Below are 20,171 nucleotides of genomic sequence, written 5' to 3'. Positions count from 1 at the left end.
ACAGGAAATCTCAAGCCCCTGAAATGGCTTGGATACCAGTAGTAAATATGGGGCGATGGTGTAGGTTTTTTATTTATTTGTTATTCCGTCCTCGGGCCTCCAAACACTTTAAGGATAGTTTCATTATATATATGATATACGCCAGATTTTGGTGTTTAGAAGAAAGGAAACACGGCCAGAATTTGTGCGTATATCATTAGAAAACTGTCTTTGAAGACAGGGATTTGTGTCTGTCCTATTCATTTCCCCACCTTGTCAGCGGATCAATCCCGCCCAGCGCTAGACAGAATTACTCTATCGATGTACAACTCACCAATTAGTATACTGACACATGTGATCTGCTTTCTATTGACAGCAGCGTGGAGGGGCGAACGGCCTGACGGGAGTTTAGTGCAGGGATAAACCCCGCTTTCCACCAGCCTCGATACCACGTTAACGTGACCTCTATGAGAGGCTATGTAGAGAGCCACAAGCGCTTTTTCGTTAAATTCACGGGGCGTGTTCTGACCCAGTTTGGCCGGGGTACGGATTTGGCTTGCAAGAACACCTATGGGACAGGAACGGTTTCTTAGCTATCTTATAACCCGATTCAAACATTCACCACTTTAGTCACCTCTAAAGAAATTAAATACGCCTATTTGGTTACCATAGTAATCCCCTTTGCACGCCGCCGTCACCAAGCTAACCCATTCTGGCCATAGAAGCACTTGTACGGTGGCGGCAGGGACCATGTTGTAGTAAGATAAACGGCGGTCATCGGTCAGATCATATCCATCAAGATAGCGGAGTCTCAGCAAATGCCTGGAGGAGTGAGAGAAAATAACTGGTGTCGGAAATAAACAGTGGTACAGTCAATTCTCGCTATGTTACAATGGTAACTGTTGTTTTGGGCATGCGCAAAGCAGAACTGCCGAGTGTCCAGGATGGTTGTTAGCAGAACAAGGCAGGGGGCGGATCTAGGGGTGGACCGAGCGGGCCCCCTATTTTCAGACATTTATGGCTTGGAAATAACAAGAATTATAAGGAAATATACGGAAGAAGAATACGTCCCCCCCTCTTTCTAGAAACTTTTGCTTCGGCCCTCCCTTTTTTAACTTCTGGAACCGCCCCTGCAAAGAATACTGAGAGGGCCAGGACGGGTCGCCTGTGGTATAACGTTCGGAAAGCATTCGCTGACCATAAAAGCATGCGCAGAACAGGGACTACCAGGAGAAAGAGGTCAGTGGCTACATGTTTAAATGCATGCGCAGAAAAAGAACCACCAGGAGTAACAGGTCAGTGGTAACCTATGTAAAGCATGCGCAGAAAAAAGGAGAGTAACAGACAGATAGGTCAGTGGGTAGTACAGGTGTAACACATGCGTAGAAGGTCGGCTAAAATTGTCAATGGGCCTAAGAGTTCTGTATGCTTATATTATCTGGTGAGTGGGAATGTGTTACTAGCCTTTATTTCACAAACCAGACTTCTGCCAGTTGCCTTTTCTTTTGAAATTAAAATACACTTTTAAGTGTGAATATACATTTTGAATGTAAAACATAACTGAAAAAATAATTTTCCTATATCACGTTCTTCTTACCTTGGAACACCTGTTTCTAGTTCAATCCTATTCTTGAGGTCCTTCACAGTCATGCCGGGGCAAACACGACTAATCGTGAATTTCTCGTCTGTTGGGAACTTTAAGTGTAGACTAAAAAGGCGGATCTTCGCGCTTAAGTTAGCTCCCCTGTTCATTCGACCAATTTGTCCTTTTAATCGCCCTGATTTCATGATGGCGAAAAAATCAAAAGGCTTACAAACTGGAGGGAGGAAAACCTGTTCCATCGGAGTAATTAAGCATTTCTTTACATGGAAAATTACTTCTGACGTCATAATCGAGACACGTGACGTCATGTGTGTGCGCGCGACGGAATGACCCGGATAAAAGAGCGTCCGCTTTTATTAGAGAAATTCAAACTTTACCAAAATAGTTATATTAAGAGAAAAGAATTCATTTTCAACCAAGCGTTTAATAGAAAGATAACGTCGAATTCTTTAAAAAATCTAATATAGTTTTGTAAAACAAATTACAAAATTCCTCATATAATACCACATATCTACATAATCTAATAACTTATAACAGCATGTTATCATGTAGCTCATACCAACGTGGATAGCGCAATATATCTTGAAAACCAAAATATCAGGAGATAGCACTGTATAAAACAACACGTAGATTAGCTTAGATTTCCCAACTCAACGATTAATTGTACAATCAATGGCAGAGTACAGACGAGGTTGGTTTCTCTTTTATCATTATTTAAATTACTTGGAATATGGCAAAGCAAGGGCAAAATTCTGCAATGATGTCTTTAGAAAGAGGCAGAAAAACACATTGCTCTTGCCAGAGTGTCAGCTACATGTGTAGCCTCTCGCAGCACCGCTTTTAGTTTCGGTCACACAACGTTTGTGATGAGGGAAACGTTGCGGAAAACGTACCTATGGAGATAGCCATAGCGTTGGTCGCCTGCCAGATGTCCTGCCAAGAAATAAAGCCACGTCGATATCGATGATAGTGAGCAACATAATTGTTGCTTAGATATTTACCAATGTCGCTCAGAACCGAAGGGCTATTTACTATCCGAGCATCTCTGCTGATCATTGAAGGCGCATTAGTATCCTGTTGATTATTGAAGGCGCATTATCCAAGCAACCCTGGTAACCACTGGAGGCGCATATAGCATCCAAGTAAAATCGCTGATTACTGAAGGCGCATATAGTATCCAAGTAACCCCGCTGATCACTGAAGGGGCATCTAGTATCCAAGTAACCCCGCTGATCACTGAAGGGGCATCTAGTATCCAAGTAACCCCGCTGATCCCCGAAGGGGCATCTAGTATCCAAGTAACCCCGCTGATCACTGAAGGCGCATATAGTATCCAAGTAACCCTACTGATCACTGAAGGCGCATATAGTATCCAAGTAACCCCACTGATCACTGAAGGCGCATCCAGTAGCCAAGTAACACCGCTGATCACTGAAGGCGCATCTTGTGTCCAAGTAACCCCGCTGATCATTGACAATTTAAGGCGCATTTGGTATTCTAACAACGACGGCTGAACATCGAGGGCACACAAGCATCATCGTTCACGATTAACGCCCCTGGCAATTGGAGCTGCACTCACTAGAAGTGATCCCACTGGCAGCGAAAGCACATTCTAGTCTCCAAGCACATGCTCAGTCGTATTTAGTGAGCAAAACAGGTCCTGTATCGCTGACACCTGAAAGTTTCATCGATGACCCACCCAGTTCCAAGTGGCAAGCATGTATAGCTCGCATGCGTATATGTATCACACCGCTGAAGGCTTGCTGGCTCGCTCGGCGTTCTCCGACAACCAGTTTAACAAAGTCACCAGCTTCTGCGTTCGCACATGCGCGTCTGATCCGAGTCCTAATACATCTCCCACGTTCACACGTGATCGGAAATAATCCATAATTTTGAGTTCGTCTTCAGGTATCGTCTCGTGTGAACGCTTGAGGTATTCGTCTTTGTAAGCATCGAGTTGCTGGATCAAGGTGCGGCCCGCGTCTAGGTGTGCTAACAGTGTCTCTATACCTGTCATGAAAGCACGGGGCAAATAGTTAACTTTATAGTACCGACCCACACTTAAGTAAGTGGTACCCCGAGTGGTACCAAGCTACCCCGAACTTGTACCGATTAACTTGTTTCTTTGTTTTTTTTTTTTTTTTTTAACTTCCGAACTGTACCGAGTTACACCAAAGGTTATCGAGCTACATCAGAGTGGTACAGAATAGCTTCCGAGTGGTTTACCTATTGACTAAATTAGTTGCAGGATTCTTTTGAACCGTCCAAAGTAACCCCGAGCATCTAAGAAACCCCAGGCCCAAAGGCCTTAATTGAGTTTAATACAAACAACTATCATTACCATTTATTTGTCTCCAGGACATAATTTACAGTAAGATGCAACTAAAGAAATGTTAGCCAAATCCGGTGCGAAAATCTCAGTCTTGATTGACTAAAAAGGGCGCGAGAAGACGAGGATTGGCTATGCAAAGTAGAGGACACTTTTTTCCATCACCGGTAATGCTCTTAGGTTATCAGTTATGGAAGTAGTGCGAGTCGTACTTTAACAGATAGATCGTAAGCTGTACCTTGAACAACATCGTCTTGTCCCCATCCTCCTAGGGCATCTTCAGTAGTCATTTCAAGTAGTTTTGCAAGGGGGACCACATATGGTAGGCACACTCCAGGGAAGGGGCTTGGAGCACCTGAGGATAGGAGGCCCGCCAGGGGCTTTAGCGTGCTGTGGTACATGATAGCGGAAGAAGAGTACTGATGATGAAGGCATGACCACGTGTGATGTAACCGTGTTACCTGTGGTTGAAATATCAAGTTACTTATACCATAATAAAATAAATAGAAATACTGTCTTATTAGATTACCTGTGGTAGTGCCAGTCCCTCAAGAACGGCCATAAAGGAGACCAGATTACCATGCTTGTCACTCAATACGTCGGCGAGCTCTATGAGTTTGGTGACAACTTGAGTACGCGGTCCTAGATCGCCAGCGGCTACCACCAATGCACCCACCCAATAAGTCAAATTTGTGTACCTAGACAAACAAAAGGGGGTGCATTTCAAACTAGTAAAACCGTTGCTTAACAGTCTATTTAAGCAGTACTATTACGAATAAGGATAACAAATTCGCTGTTATAAACATTAATCTACAATTTGCCTTTACACTAGCCTCGGCAATTAAACACTAGCCTCGGCAATTAAACACTAGCCTCGGCAATTAAACACCAGCCTCGGCAATTAAACGAAAACAACATACATAAATCTCTAGTTCTAGGACTTTCGAATTGAGCTACTGCGCAGTAATGTCGCGTCGGTCACAGGTTATTTCTGGACAGGGTCCTGTTTCATCAAAAATCATCAACGTCGATGCATCCTTATAAGTAACCATGAGGTTAACGGAAGCTCGACGTTTTCCTTCTGTATAACATTTGCTCCACCAAAATAAAAGTACACGTATCGAGCGTTGCCGCTGCTCTAAGAAATACTTTAATTCCTGTCACTGTCGCCAGCCTGAAACGTCTTTACTTAAAGGGGCTCTACTTAAAGTGGGCCATGGTTTACCTCTAACAAATACCTTGCACCATATTTTTACACCATATGAAGTCCACCTTATAACTTCACTGTCACTATCAAAGCCCACCAAAACATTCCTATCACCAAGAAAATTGTGTGGCACAATTGGAAAAGAAGTGGAGGTCGGGGAAAGAAAATTCCGAATTAACCCAACAGAGAGTCGACTAGCAGGCTACCTTTAAACTAACCTTTCGATCAAGGCGGATCTAATATCTCGACCCTGTGGAAGAATCAAAAGTTCTAGTCCCTCGGCAACTCCCTCAGGCTCCCCCTCCCCCTCCCCCATGTGGGACGTCCACACAACATCGAGGTCCACTTTTGTCATGTAACGAGCAAGCGTCACACAACTCTGTTCCAGAAATGGTCGAACAATTTTGTCACGCAATTTTTGTAACACGCTTTGGTAAATCTCTTGCCGCGTCTGTCGAGGTTTCGCACATTCTGTCACGCCAGAGCCAGCTCGGTCACGCTCAGTGCTACTTTCCCTTGTCACGCCACTGTCACGTTTGCTATTCGTATCATCATTATTCTTGTCTGTTACCATGCTACTAGGACGCGGTACATCATAGTCTAACTCGTCCTGGGAGTTACTTGACCCATTAACGGGGAGTGAAGAGGGCGTGGCATAATCCTTCAGAGGGACCCCCTCTTTAGACTTCAAAGCCTGCACAGGCCCAGACTCTTGAGACCTCTTGCGTCCTTGTCTCCCGTATGGCGACACGTGCTTGAGTGTCGTCGTAGGAATTGCAATGCTACGAGGGCTATCGTAAGTAGATTCCGGGCCTTCGCCTGAGTCGCGTTTTCGATAAAGAGACGGCGCGCTACCACTACTACTCAAATGCCTCCGACGCTCGATCTGCGGAGGATCTAGTACATCCTCTAAGGACTGCGTCGTCGCAGAGCTGAACAGTTCACCACCTTCCGCCGTCTTTTGTTTATCATCGTAGTAAATACTTGGCGGGTTGGAACGCGAGTGTGGGCGATCCTTATCTGGGACGGAAGCAGAGGAATCGTCATCTGCCTCTATGTTGAAGACTCTTGAAGGCACACGCGTACTCAGTACCGGGTCACTACGTTTTCTCTCGAGTCTGCCTCGGGTTGTGCGATGGATCCGCGCACTTCCTGCCGTCGAGGTACGCCCTCTGAAGTCCTCTTCCTTCAGCAAGGCGCTTTCCTTGCTGATTGCGATCGTGAGAACGGCAGGGGGGCGGATAGATACGGGGCGCCGCTCGCTGATGTAGAACTGAATGAGTTCGGGGATCCCGTCGAACATGTAATCGGAATCTTCAACTCTGAAAAACAATAGAAGCCAGCACAAAACGGATGTAGGGAAATAAAGTAGAAGTAGAAGTTCTGGGACTCTGGGGCGCGTAGCCCACGTGTAGCCGCTCGTACGATAGTATTTTTTCGCGAGTCAGCGGCTACACGTAGGCTATGGGGCGCGAGAAGGTAGTAAAAGCGGGGAGATTAAATAATGTTTTATATGAGGCAAGATAAGATATTATTGAGATAAATTAAATTGGTAAAATGAAAACCAATTAGCTTGCTTGCATGTTATACGCACTTATAACGAAAAAAAAAACAGTTTGAGTTAGTGGTTCCACAAAATTGTGAATGAATGGCTCATTAACACACCTGTACTTTATGCGTGTCCCTTTAGAATGATTCACTTTAGTGATAGCCAAATGCAGCGTTTCCTGCTCTTTGTTGCGTACAGCTATGAAGTACATGCCCGGCATGGCCGGGTCTTCACGGACCAGAAACTCCCCTGCACCACGCATCAACATCTCCGCGTACTCGGCGGTTATCTTGCCGTGGAACCATGGAGATTTCTCCAGCTGACGTGCGGCGCTATCCCCTTTGCGCTTCTTGCGCCGTAACGTCAGAAAATCCGCAAATCTGTAAAAGAGATATCCAAGCCCTATAGTTAAGCAGAGGCTGTAGCTAAGAATACGCAACTTGTAACTTAGTTTTCTAAACAACACAGAGAACGTGTTGCAAGCAAGGCACATTCCAGTCAGTTAAAAGGGGATTTTGTGTTTATTGTAAGACTTTAGCCTACCACCCTTGTAAGCCCTGGAGTAAAGATACACTTTGAAGCTCATCTAGATACAGTTTTAATTATTGCGAAGCCCTTAGCTATGTATACTTTGAATTTCACCCATGTACAGTTCTTGCTATCACTGACAAACAAGTTACTTTGATTATGTGTAATACGTAATTAAGTGTTCGTGATAAGGCAAGATCTACCCACCGCTTGAACCCTGATGGCAAAGGCTGTCGGGATTTGGTCTCATTCTTCACACGGCCCGGGAATGTTCGACTGAGTTTGTTGCTTTTTTTTGACATTTTGTTTTGAAATACGTCCTAAAAACAGAAAGACAACACAACAATCCACATCCTTCCTCTCAATGTGTAGTTCCAGAAAATATCCATCCCTCCCTCCCCCCATGGAGGGGGTCGGAGGTACGGCCCCCCACCCCTCTGGAATTTTCAAACCCCTGGAAAAAATTAAATACAGTTACTGTTAAGGAAAAAGGTCATTTCCCCCCTGGAAATCCCCTCCATGGGGGAGAGGGGGTATGGATATGTTCTAGAACTACACAATATGCAAACTATATATAAGAGTTGAAAAATTTATAATTGAGAACTGACATACCCACTCAGTACCACCCCAAGTTTAATTCGGCCATGGATTTTAATTGCGAGATTTAATAGCCTCCTATATTTTTCTCCTTTTCCCCAAAACTGATGCGACCATCTAGAACTTGCATTTTTCACATGTTTCACGGCTTTCGATGTAAATATAATATGTTTGAAAAAATACAAACACAAAACGAGGCATATATAGTTTTTCTGTTCTGTTATACTTTTCCGCTTTGTTTTGTCCGTGTGTTTAAAAACATTATCGAGGAAAAAAGTTGTGCTTTTGAAATTTAATCCCCCCCCCCCCCCCCCAAAAAAAAAAAATTGCCTCAAATCGCGAAATTAACAATTTAATTTTTTTTGTCTAATTTTTTCGAAAAATTAAGTGCCCGCGAAATATAGTGTCGTTGTTATGGTGGGTATATATTCTTGTTATTTCAGTAAAGGTTACTTGCTTTCATTAATATTTCGCTGCACTGCTGGTCACTAATAACTCACAAGGATTCTTGCGAATTATCTCGCCATAAATAAATGTCATGTGGTTGTAAATTTGCTGCATTTTTGAATACAACAATAAGCAAACGCTTTTAATTTAAAAAAAAATTGAATTTAAAAATTCTTACGCTGTGACACGTACGACGTGCTATAATAGTCCAACAGCTGGAAAAAGGCTTTATTAGTAGATTGTCACTACAACGGGAGACTATATTGACCTGGCGACAGAGGTGACATTGAGACAAAGTGCCACTATTGTCAGCCGAGAAACATATTTTGGCGGCCAAGGAGGTCACTCACAGCTCGCCATTTTATCTAAGCACACAGAAACCGGTTGAAAAGCACAGTGTTCGGTTAAAAACACTGCTGAAACACTGTAAGCATTGTTCTGCTGTAACATAGATTAATTATTTGGTTAGTTATTAGAGGATCGAAGATTGATACGTGAATATAAATTGTCATCGAATTATTTCACATCAACCGACAGATATTTGGAGAACATTTTAATTTCAACAGAGGAAAACAGGAGATTTAAAAGCATTTAACAGAATCTAATTATCGGAAGCTATTTGAGGAATATTCTCTATTTTTAGGCAATTGCGGACCGGAAATTGCTCATAGTTTTGCATTTTTTGGTGAATGTTGATAGACGTGGTATAACTAGGCCAATGAATATGGTATTTATTGCTTTTAAGTGCGCTATGTTTTGATAAACTCTTCACAACTATTCACAATTGATTCTTAGGGTATCTAACAAGCTAGGCCATTGATCAGTATACTAATAAATATTCGCGCGAATATTTCAATAATTCACAAGAAATTATTGCGATGTTTTTATAATTACTAAAATAGCATTCTAATATACAGGCGCAATTAAATGAAAGATGAGTTTTAAATACCAAAATGTCTTAAGATGTACTGTGAAGTCACAGTAAATAGCTTTAGTTGTCAGACAGAAATATGACAGAAGAAGTAGAGCAAAAGGTTTGTCCTGAGGGATAGATAGATAAGTTAATCTCTGGCTGACAGCACCGAACACAAACAAAATCTAACATTTCAAGTCTCCGAAGAGTTCGGTTTCGCTTACCTTATCACAAAGAAGTCATTTTCAAATACACCAGTCAATTACTGGGTGCTTTCGGCTCTATGTTCGCTAATGTAATTGTTTGTACCACGCCGGCGAGAGAATTAGCTGGTTTATGAATTCACAAAGGTTTCCAGTGAGTTTTGATTACTCATATTGTGGGTAACACAATACAGCCAACCACTGCCCTCCATGACGTCATACAATCCCGCGGGAAACGGGACAATGAGATTGTCTATTTTATTGTTTTGCGGTTTTCTCAAATAGTCGACTTTTTCATGTATTTGAATTCAGAGAAAACCTTCCGTAGTAAATACAATTAGGGAAGGCGGGGGGGGGGGGGGGGGAGGGGGGAATGGGTGGGAAGGGGGGGGGGGGGGGGGGGAGGTTCCTAGCTTAGAAGACGGATCTGGCCTATTCCTAGCTTTTCAGGATGCCGATTTTACCGTAATAAATACCTGGTTAGTGCTAAATATTCTGGACCCCACCGTCATTTACTGAAGACACGCCCCTGTTTTTTTCCAAATATAATTTACTAATCAATGAATTCTATTATAAGAAGAATCCTATATTGACGTGATACGGAAATATTTTCCGAGGGACCACGAATAACGAAAATCCAAAAAAAAAAAAAAAAAAAAAATCGAGCAATTCTAAATTTAGAGAAAAACTATAGAACTAGGAAACTTTGGCTAAAAGAAACAGGGGACAGACCAGCAGATTTAAAAAAAAATAGACCATTTGACCACGAAAAAACGTATCGAGCAGGCAAAACAGAGGTAAACCAAACTCCCTAATGTAAACCCAACTCGTATTCAATTCTTTGAATTACATTCCTGTTAATCTTATTTCTTTATTTCGGTTTCCGTTTAACAAGACATCGTGTCTGAAACCTCGAGCGTCAGGGGAGTAAAAGAATTGTTTAGTTAAACAAGGCTCCGGGCCAAGTTTTACCAATAAAATTGATTGATTGAGGTATATGGAATCATGGATCAGCTTTATTTTTGGGATGAGAGATCAACATTATAAAGCTTCGCTCCTGAGTTTAATGTACGCCTTGCTTTAGCGCATTGCAGCTTTATTTTATAAATTCGATGTTGGTATTGGCGTGTCAGCGGATGTGCCCGTGCCGTAGGATCGTTTCCTGTTCCGGTAGCTGCGCGCGCCTTTTAGTAAGCCGTTACTGTGCTGAGCCCCAGCTACGAGCTAAACAAAGGCTCGATCATTTATAAACTAAGATGTGAAGTTCTTTAGCACTTTCTTTTGTAGAATAACTGTGATAAGGCGTTCATGAAGTTTCTCCAAATACTATAGAGATATATGGTGATCGAAGGGTTTTGTAACGCTTTGCGCAACAACCAAACGGCACACTCCATCCGCCCTTTTCCATCCAAGCATGTGGTGAAGAGAACCAGGGAGTTGTGGGAGAACAAAGTAGGATGCGCTATACTATTTTTTTATAAAAACCTTTTTTATAAGAACGTCCAGCCTGAGATTTCACTAAATTTGAAGAATATGCTAGAAATTGCGAGGCTAGCAGAAAAATATATTGCTTTTTCAGTCCTGATGCGCTCTACAATACAGAATCAAATTATCCTTTTATATTGATTGCTATTAATCATTTGTGTTATTCCTAATTATTCAATGAGTATCATATTTTTCCCTAATTAGTCATTTGGTATTATACCTTTATATACACTAAAATTTAAGAACATCGTTTAGAATATTTTCAGCCTTAAAATGCTCCAAAAATGATAACGGCCCAGCCAGTATAGACATTCTTAGAAAAAAAAATGGGATATTGAAAAAGGGAAACCCTGCCTGATGGCGACGACTGTTTATATGAACGTTTCCTTAGTTTTGAATACTATAGTCTGCTGAATGGTCCGATGCCTTCACCGCACAGTATGTCCCTCTGGCGTAAAGAAAAGACACACTTCAATCGTTTCCTGTGTTAACCGTGGTGCATGCTAGAGTGCGCAACCAACAGAGTAAAGAGGGCCAGTTCCGCTGCCATTTTACGCTCACGTACATTGAGTCCCAAAAAGCATCCATTTCCATTGGCTATAATTTAAGCTAATTAACAAAGATACTTTCAATCAAATATCGTATAAACAAAAAGTTAAATAATAACAAACTTTCAGCATAAATGATCATTTTAAGTGGTTCATCCTCATTCTAGCGACGTGCCGACCGGCTTCAGGGGCGGATCTAGCTCTTCGCTAAAGGGGGGTTGGCTCAAGCTTTTAACCACCAGTCCTCGCAGCTGTTCTGGAAGTACCTAGATGACCAGTCAAGAGATTCGCTGAAAGCCTCCCAGGCGCTCGTACCGGGTTTTCTGTGTTGGAGATGAACCTAGAGTCAGCGTGGGATCTGGGTCGAGCTTACCCACAAAACAGGTTCGGAAAGATGGTTTCCTGTGATGTCACCGATCTTACTGATCACAGGAAACCCGATGAGAAACCCGGGTAGGAACGCCTGGGACTAGAATGGATGAGAGGAAGAAAGTAACCACGTTAGAATCGAGACCGCGTCTTTTAACAGACTGGCAGGGAGAGGGCGCGTAGGTAATTGAACAAATGCAAAAACACCCCTATCTCCTCATTCCTAAATTGTTCTAATCCAACGTCAAAATTCGCCATTATGCAAACAGCCTTTTTCATGCGCGTACCGATATAAAAAATTAGCTTGATGCATTTATTTTGAAAACAGTATTTCAGTTAGTACAATCACACACATTGATAAGTGTATTAAAATAAACATCACGCAGTCGCTAATATAACATAGCAATTATACTGAGCCATTGCCTGTAAAGTTTTTCTTGGTTTTTTCTTGGCTTGGTTAGGACGCACGCGTTAGGTAATTCCCTGACTTGAATTTCTTGAGCTCGATTGTCTCACGCTTGTGCGTCATTGACAGCTTGTTTGCGTAAGTTTATCAGTTGATTGTAAGACTTCAATGTCATCCTAGTATAATCGACTGGATAGCAAAAGCCTGAATATCTCCATTGGGCGATAACAAACCTCCATTATATGCTCTCAGTGCAAGCACAATGGCCACTTACAGTCCAGGGCCGTAGCTGGGGGTGGGGCACTGGGGGCATGTGCCCCCCCCCCCCGAATACTTTTGAAATGACCAGAGGGGCGTGGCTATGCCCCCCCAATATTTTCTTTATGTTTCTATATTGTGCCCCCAGAGCCTGCTACGGCTCTGCAGCCAACTTGTAGTTGCTTTCAGTCTAAGATCTGCAGATATGCAGTCGGTACATATCCCTCGCTCTCTCCCTTTAAAACCTTTGTCCATCCACTATCATCAAGGTCCATCTCCAGAACTTGCAAGTCTTCGCCTACAGTTACTGACAATTCTCCGTCGTTTGTCGCTGCAAAGATATTAAAAGAACGCATGGTTAAGCTACAAGTCTTCAAGTTTTACTCGTTCATATTCTCAGTCAAAACGGCTATGCAACTCTTTGGTTTATAGGTGGATAAACAAATGAAACTTGGGTACTCTAGCACCCAGGGGATGGCTAAACAATACAGCGCATACAATAAACTAAATTCATCATGCCTAAAGATGTCATATAGAGCTGGTTTTGAAAACGACCACCTGAAAAATGTTTTATGTTCCAAATGTCACAATCCACTTTTCGGGAAGAAATTGTTGTATAATTGAATATTTTCCAAGCTTCACAAATAATCCACTATCTATCCATTCATGATCTATCTCTCTATCTATAGCTATCAACTATCTGGGTTGAGAAGCAAACCTATCCCATTCGTTAGCACAGCTTACCTTGAAACTCATAAAGAACTGTACAATGTAGGTCATCATCGAATTCTATATCTTCTTCCTCAAGGGGAGCAACGAGGAGACTCGGGGCGGGGGGTGGGTCTGAAGGGGTACTGCCAACAGGGGTGGGGGCAGGGGGAGGCTGTACAGGCGCAGAAGTCGAATACTTCGGGGGAGGGTCCGGCACTGGTTTGTTTTCTAATGCTGCTAGGAAAGACTACAAATAAAATAAAGAATAATATAATGAAAAAAAAAATATAGCCGACAACAGCTCCAGCGACAGTAACAGAAGCAGCGACATAGATGGTCATTTTCTAGTGCGTGTTGATGTAGCTGTAATGCCATATCCTATAATTAAAACTGGTCTGTTTCTAATGACGGCCTTGATTACAGTTAAAATAAGGTAAACATCCTTTACAGACACTGGTCATTCACCCCGGCATGAATACTGGTCACAGCTACAATAGCTGCTTCTTCTCTACTGTACAACAACATTTCAACAGCGACATAAAAACAGAACGTGGACGCGGTCGCCTGGCCATGCACCGTGTGCATCCGATTCGTAATATTACCAATCTAATATGCCGTCATCCGCGAGAGTAACAAAACGTCAAGAGAAGTGTCCAGAAGTAGAAAGGAATTAGATGCCATCTTACTTAAAGCCTTCGCTCCTACCTGGTATTTAAAGAGCTCCTCTCCTACTTTGTCCAACTGTTGGGCGTTGTCAGCTAACTCCTGCTCCACCTTGTCTATGTCGACGCCCATTGCAGGGTTTTGCTGAAACGCACTTACCATTTTCACCATTCCATCCCTGAGATAAAAACGTTCCTTTTATTTAATAAAACCCTCGTAATCAAAAAAACACAGTCTTGGCAATAGGCCATTAAAGCTATAAGCTTGCGCGCGCATTATTATAGAAACCTACCTCAACTACCAGAATGCAACGCGCGCTTTTTTAAGCTGGCATCAAACGAAACGCACGCTGCATGACGGGAGTTGAGGTAGGCTTACATGTCGAGTGCGAGCGCATGCTAATAGAAGGAATGGCCTATTGCCGTAAAAGTTTGAAAAGCAACCCCCCTACCCCTCCCTGTTTTAGCAGTCGCCAGGGAAGATGCTGTCAAATGAGCTGCCCTCCGCCCTGATCCATCTTACCAATCAGTAATAAAAATTGGCTATGACAAAACGTATTACAAGCATTTCTGTGTAAAAACGATTGATTCACAAGGGTGAATAGGGAAAATACTGCAACGCATGAACTTCTGTGAAATGCCATAGTTTTGGCGTAAAAGATTAAATAGAACATAAAATATAAAGAGTATACCTGGAAGTCTGAAGTTTGGTGTACTCCGCTTGGAATTTGTCGACCTTTTTCTTGCAGATGCGGATTTTCTGGCCTGGGGGAAGTGATTGGAAGTCATTTCCACCACTTGTACTTCCTCCCTGTTTGTGAGAGTGCACAAAAACAACTTATTTGTACAATGCTCTTAATCTAGAAGGGGCGGTTACAGAGGGTGGGGGGGGGGGGGGGGCGATCGGATGGATATCCACACTTGTGGCGTTAATTCAAGCTCGTGTCACTAATAAAGTAACGTATAAAGTGTCAAACTCATGACCAATCCCTTTATAAAGTTTGGAATACGCCCCTGCCTTGATCTCTCGAGCTTCACGTGTCTTATTCTGAAACACATAAACATACAACTAAAATTCCGGTCCAAATTGGATGGACGCTACTTGTTTGGTTTCGTGCCAGCAACTTTTTTCTTCAACAAAACTTAACCAACATCTTTTACAGCACTTCAACAGGCCCGTACCCAAGGAGAGGGGGGGGGAGGGGGTGCGGCCAAAGGTACACTTTCGGTTCTCAATAGACGTGCTAATTATTTGCAGACAAAACTATTAAGCATCAGCTAGATCACTCTGGTATGTAAGCAAATCCTACAAACGTCCCGTGGAGATACTGCAAAGGCATGGTCAGAATTTTATCACAGAAATCCCTTCCCAACCCCCCCCCCCCCCCCGGAAATATTAGGTCCACTTTTTCGGATTTCGCACCCCCCCCCCCCCCCCCCGAAGAAAACTCTTGGGTACGGGTCTGCTTCAAGCTACTTTTACAAGAGGTTCATCCATTCTTTGAATCTCCTTTGAAAACCTAGCAGAAAAGGTGCTAGAGGGTGCCTGTGGGTAGTCACTTAATAGGGGTATTGTATCTTGTGTATTATTCGAAAAAAAAACGGTACCTTATGCTTTTTCCAGAATGAAGCTAACTTCGCTTTCCTGTCAATCATCAATGGACCTTTTTGTCGACTGGGTGTGCACTCTTCAAACTGTATATCCCCAGGGGGGGTCAGAGCGGTCTTGTTCAGCTCGATGAGCTGCATTGTATCCTGTACACAAAAAGGAGATGGTCTGTTTTTGTCTACAATCAATCGGTTAAAAATTCAAACACCTAAACTGTATTAGAAACGTTTTAATAGATTTGAAACATATAAGAGAAAAAAAACTCTGAAAATCTCGCAGCATTAAACGTTAACTAGATCTTATTTTATGGGGGGAAGGGGAACTGCGTAAATGATAATTTAGCCCCCCCCCCCCCTCTCCCCCACCGGCCTTGTTCCGCCTCGGCCTTGTTCCGCCTCGCCCTTGGTCCCCGAAGATTTTTACGAATCCCGTCTGTCAGGCGTGTCGTCATCACCCATGGATAACTACCTTGGGCCCGTCAACAGAGGCGCCAATGGTTTTGATGTTATCCAGACACTTCTGAAGAATCGGCATCACTTTGGACTCAACCTCTGAATAATGCACCAACAGCTCGCCCACACGAGCGATTCGTTTCTCTTCCATCTTTTGGATTTCCTACAAAAAGACAGGAGTCAAACTTAAAACTCATTGTCTGTCAACTCTTGTAACTTCCTACGCGTTGCACCTTTTCTCTCTATCTTTACATCGTCTTTAGGCATTCTTTCCATCCATATCCTGTATCCTGTCCTCTTTTCCCTGACACCCCTCCAGCACACCCCTCTCTCCCTCCCCCGACACCAACAAGTTTGTAAGGCGTCCGTCATTGAATGGGGGAAAAAGGTATCGGGAAGTTAAGGTTTGCTTTGAGGGGATGAGGGGGGGGGGGGGGGGGTGGGGTTAGGGGATGGTGCTGGCTGGGGGCGGGTGGGCATGTTATTGGATACAACCCCTAGGTCTTCCACAAATTACAGTGCACTTGAACATACATCGAAAATCGCTGGCATATCTGTATTGTAGTGAAGCATCTGTTTGTTGTTCGTCATCTGCAGTTGGTTTTGATACTCCTCCTTTGCCCGATCGGCTGCTTGGCCCTTTTCTTTGTGAGATCCCCGAAGCTTTTAATAAACCAAAAGCGAAATGAAAACCTTCGATTTTTACGTTTTTGAAAAGATATTGCACCAACAAAACACAAAAATGCTCACGTTCCATTTTCATCACCTTTTCGATTTGTACTTTGGCTATGTTTGAGTCCTGTTCTGCCTTCTGATATGCCTGCAACGCTTGCTCTGCTTCAAACTTTGCTTTTTCATACGCCTTCTTACTCTAAAATATGTGTAAAAGAACACAGAATAATGGATGTTTGTTTTCGTCATACCATAAAAGGAGAGGGGGATACTTTGTGCAAAATACAATTCAACCTAATTCCGTGCAGATCAAAGAGTACACATTATTTTGCTGAGTGCAAAATTGCAAAGTGACGTTGTTGTTGAAGTTCAATATAGTACAGTAGCACTGCGATGAATTGGGTTGTATACAAACGACAAGAACTAGATATAACATTGATATTTATTAAACAACATTATATACTTATGTTATATGATAAGATTTTGTTTGACAAAAGGATGATAATGCAATCATACTGTTGTACAGTAACTGTAAGACTTACAGTATCCAAGGCTCGCATAGAGTGATCCATGTCGTCCTGCTCTTTCTTTGCATCACTACAATGCTGACAAGACAAGAAGATGAACGATAAAACAAAAATAACGAAAAATGAGAGCAGATAAGGGGGTTGGATGGAAGGATAAAATACAATACAAATAATGATGTAGACATTGATGAAACCATCTGTAAAAGATGATGATTGAGAAAAGTAGGCAAACAAAGAAAGGTTATAATGGTGATGACAATATAGACTGCTAGCCGGCTATCCCGAATCTCCGGAGAGCCGGCTAGCAGGCTGACAATGTAAGCAGAAAAAAAGCATTAAAAGGAGAAGGAAACGATAATAATAAAAAAAGAAAAGAGTAAGGAAAGGAGGAGGAGGAAGAAGTTAATCAAACTAGATAAAATATAAAGAAATTCCATACATTTCCCACACCTTACGCTTTTCATGTTCCAGCTCAGAGTGCAGTTTATGTAGCTCCTTATAGATCTCAGCCGACATGTTTTCAGCAATCAATTCATGCTGTCCTGCTTTGTCATCTGTCTCTTTGACAACATCAGAGAATGCTTTATGTGATGAGTACCTGTAATAGGCGACTTGCACTTAGAAATCACATAAATTTTTGATTGACAAATTCGCCAAAGTAAACCACACACAAAAAATGCCAGTGGCTGTCACACCAGGGAGTGATTAAAAATGGAAATCTTTCAATAAAAAATAAGCCCTTTCTGACATACAAAGTTCCTGGCTGATTCGTAAGTGCTGAGTAAGTTGCTTTTTCTTATATTTTTCCACCAAAAGCATAGCCATATCTGGCTTCAAATCATTGGGGGGGCAGGATACAGAAACGTTAAGAAAACAATGGGGGCTACGCCCCTACTGGTAATTTCCTTATAATTTCTAAAAATTTTGGGGGGCACATGCCCCCAGTGCCCCGCCCCCTGCCACAGCCCTGAAAAGCCAGTCGCCTATTATCCAAACAAAAAGCAAGAGGCAGGCACATACCCTGTTTAAACTGGGGGACGAGGGGGTGGGGATGGAGTCAGGCATAGGTATCATATGGAAAAAGGATAGTTTTCAGGTGCTACCCAGGATTGCGTAGTCATAGGTACTATATGGAAAAAGCATAGAAATTGAAGATTCTTGCCAAAGGACGGGTGGGGGGTGGTGCATACCCTGTGAACGTGGCTGGTATTTTATTATCTTGCAATAAGAAATGACCCACTTTCCCAATTTTTTGGCAGCCATGGGGGGTGTTGTGCATTTTCATATACTATGACCCCAGACCTGGGGAATTCTCAGGGTATGAAGACCTCAATCTCAGCTTTAGAGATTCAATTTCTAAATTTAAAAAAATCCAAATTCTCGAATACTTGTGATTTCCTCATACCCCGCGCCATATCTGGGGGATGGGTGTGTCATTCACCATATGCTATTTGTACAGTAAGTGGAGTCTTGTAGATAAGGGAGGTATAACACCTGGAGTTTTGGTAGCTATTGGCATTGGCTTAAAAGTCAATTCCTTTAAATATAGTCTATTAAATAGAGATAACCTTTTTTCAAGAATTTGAAGATTTAATCTATCTTATGATATCCCCACAGAATGTGGCTTTACTTTGATAACCCTTCCTCCGCCCTCAAAATAATTATATATTTTTGGTTTTACTTACTGTAATTCATCTTCATGTTTCTTTTTTGTGTGGAATGATTTTGCCAGTTTTCTACAAAACAGGAATATCGTTCATAGGCTATTTATATAGTTATTCGGAAAAGCCCTTTTTCAACACTAGTGCATCCAGCGCATCATTTATTTAGTTATTTTTTTAATTTGGACCAGGAGGATTTGACTGACTGTGTTTACAGAAAAAAAAAATGAGCCCTCCCCCCCAACCGTCCCTCTCCTTCGTCCTTCACCAGCACATACGGACGGAGTTTGAATCTCGGGGGGAGGGGGTGGGCCGGTCTTATGGGGGCGGGGGGGGGGGGGGGGGAGAGGGCTTTCTCCGTAAATAAAACACTGTACTCTGGCTATCTCCAGAGTGATTGCAAACTCCATGGGGGAGGGTATCTGTGAGTATGGATTTTTTTTCTGAATCACAAAATCATTAATCCCGAATCGCCTTTTGGGGGTGGAGTGACACACGATATAAAAAAAAAAAATGTCGTTTATGAAAAAATCTAAAATCCATCGTCAAAATTCAAACTTTTAAAATTACCAACATTTAAAATTTCATTTGTAGAACTCTTCTAGTCCCTTAGATCAAATGCTATATCGTATTCGATTTGTATAAAAGTAAACAAATACTTGAGCTATGAATAACACGATTGTGTGTATTCGTTCCGGCAAGACTAAAGACCTTAACTTAGGCAATAAACGTCCTATTTCAACACATAAAAATGCATATACGAGAAAACATCATGAATGTTATAAAACTACTTTAAAATTTGATTAAAAGAAAGTTAATAAAGGTGAAAAAATGCGTCCGTACTGGGCATTCTGCAGGCGGAAACAGTCTATATTACGCGCGTGACATTGCTGTAACAAAAGGCTCCAAAAGCAAAATGATCATTTCTAGTAGTAGCTGGGCTCAGTGTATATCTTACCTCAATTCCTTTGCATATTCGGCTTCTATACGACATCTTTCTTTTGCAAATCGGGATATCCGTTTAACCAAGTCGATTCCCCGCTCCGAATGAGCCGCTACAAGGTCGAATTGATCCTAAAATCGAACACAAATTGTAGAGATATTTACAGATACCATAGAAAGATTATAGAACAATGCAGAATTCTAAAAGTATACCTACCCATAAATCAACTCCCCAGCTCATCTTGAAGAAGAAAGATGAAAATATGGCATTAGTTTGTTTCAAGACTAGTTTGTGTCCGGCAAGCCGATACTTTGCAATGCGTGATGTTTTGCGCTGATATGACTTGTCATCCGTTGACTACCGGAAGTCCGAAACCTCGGAATAACATTTCGGAGAAAGCCGAGTACTTGCCGAGTTTAAAAGCTGACAAGCCGAATGTCAAAGCTCTGGACAAATACAATAAACTCTCAAGGATCTTGCGTTTACGGAAAAGTATCGAAAGTGAGGAGGAAG

At 42.3% G+C, this 20,171-nt stretch overlaps 3 protein-coding genes across 3 annotated transcripts; all 3 read right to left on the bottom strand.

The window, feature by feature from the left end:
- Nucleotides 1-313: 313 nt before the first annotated feature.
- Nucleotides 314-1,890, bottom strand: LOC116619779 (ankyrin repeat domain-containing protein 60; the record flags this gene model as incomplete). Its single annotated transcript, XM_048731191.1, is given in 3 exon segments — nucleotides 314-547; nucleotides 647-801; nucleotides 1,577-1,890. Coding segments are annotated over 3 exon segments (703 nt in total), but the record flags the coding sequence as incomplete, so codon positions are not given.
- A 100-nt stretch (nucleotides 1,891-1,990) lies between these two features.
- On the bottom strand, nucleotides 1,991-9,548 carry LOC5515222 (breast cancer anti-estrogen resistance protein 3 homolog). Its single transcript, XM_032384930.2, has 7 exons — nucleotides 9,377-9,548; nucleotides 7,403-7,515; nucleotides 6,784-7,047; nucleotides 5,337-6,440; nucleotides 4,441-4,609; nucleotides 4,150-4,372; nucleotides 1,991-3,592 (listed from the first exon to the last, which is right to left on the bottom strand). Exons 2-7 carry the CDS (start codon nucleotides 7,495-7,497, stop codon nucleotides 3,327-3,329), a joined length of 2,121 nt encoding a protein of 706 aa, XP_032240821.1. The 5' UTR covers nucleotides 7,498-7,515; nucleotides 9,377-9,548; the 3' UTR covers nucleotides 1,991-3,326.
- Nucleotides 9,549-12,056: 2,508 nt separating this feature from the next.
- Nucleotides 12,057-20,146, bottom strand: LOC5515223 (cdc42-interacting protein 4 homolog). The gene is made up of 13 exons (XM_001635358.3): nucleotides 19,875-20,146; nucleotides 19,674-19,789; nucleotides 18,740-18,790; nucleotides 17,505-17,652; nucleotides 17,070-17,132; nucleotides 16,622-16,726; nucleotides 16,390-16,518; nucleotides 15,872-16,018; nucleotides 15,403-15,549; nucleotides 14,487-14,605; nucleotides 13,838-13,973; nucleotides 13,166-13,379; nucleotides 12,057-12,752 (listed from the first exon to the last, which is right to left on the bottom strand). The coding sequence occupies exons 1-13, from the start codon at nucleotides 19,896-19,898 to the stop codon at nucleotides 12,607-12,609; spliced, it is 1,545 nt and encodes a 514-aa protein (XP_001635408.1). The 5' UTR covers nucleotides 19,899-20,146; the 3' UTR covers nucleotides 12,057-12,606.
- Between the last annotated feature and the right edge of the window lie 25 nt (nucleotides 20,147-20,171).

This window comes from Nematostella vectensis, chromosome 8 (genome assembly GCF_932526225.1).
Source record: "Nematostella vectensis chromosome 8, jaNemVect1.1, whole genome shotgun sequence".
Classification (NCBI taxonomy): domain Eukaryota; kingdom Metazoa; phylum Cnidaria; class Anthozoa; order Actiniaria; family Edwardsiidae; genus Nematostella; species Nematostella vectensis.
This window is presented reverse-complemented; position numbering and strand designations above follow the sequence as displayed.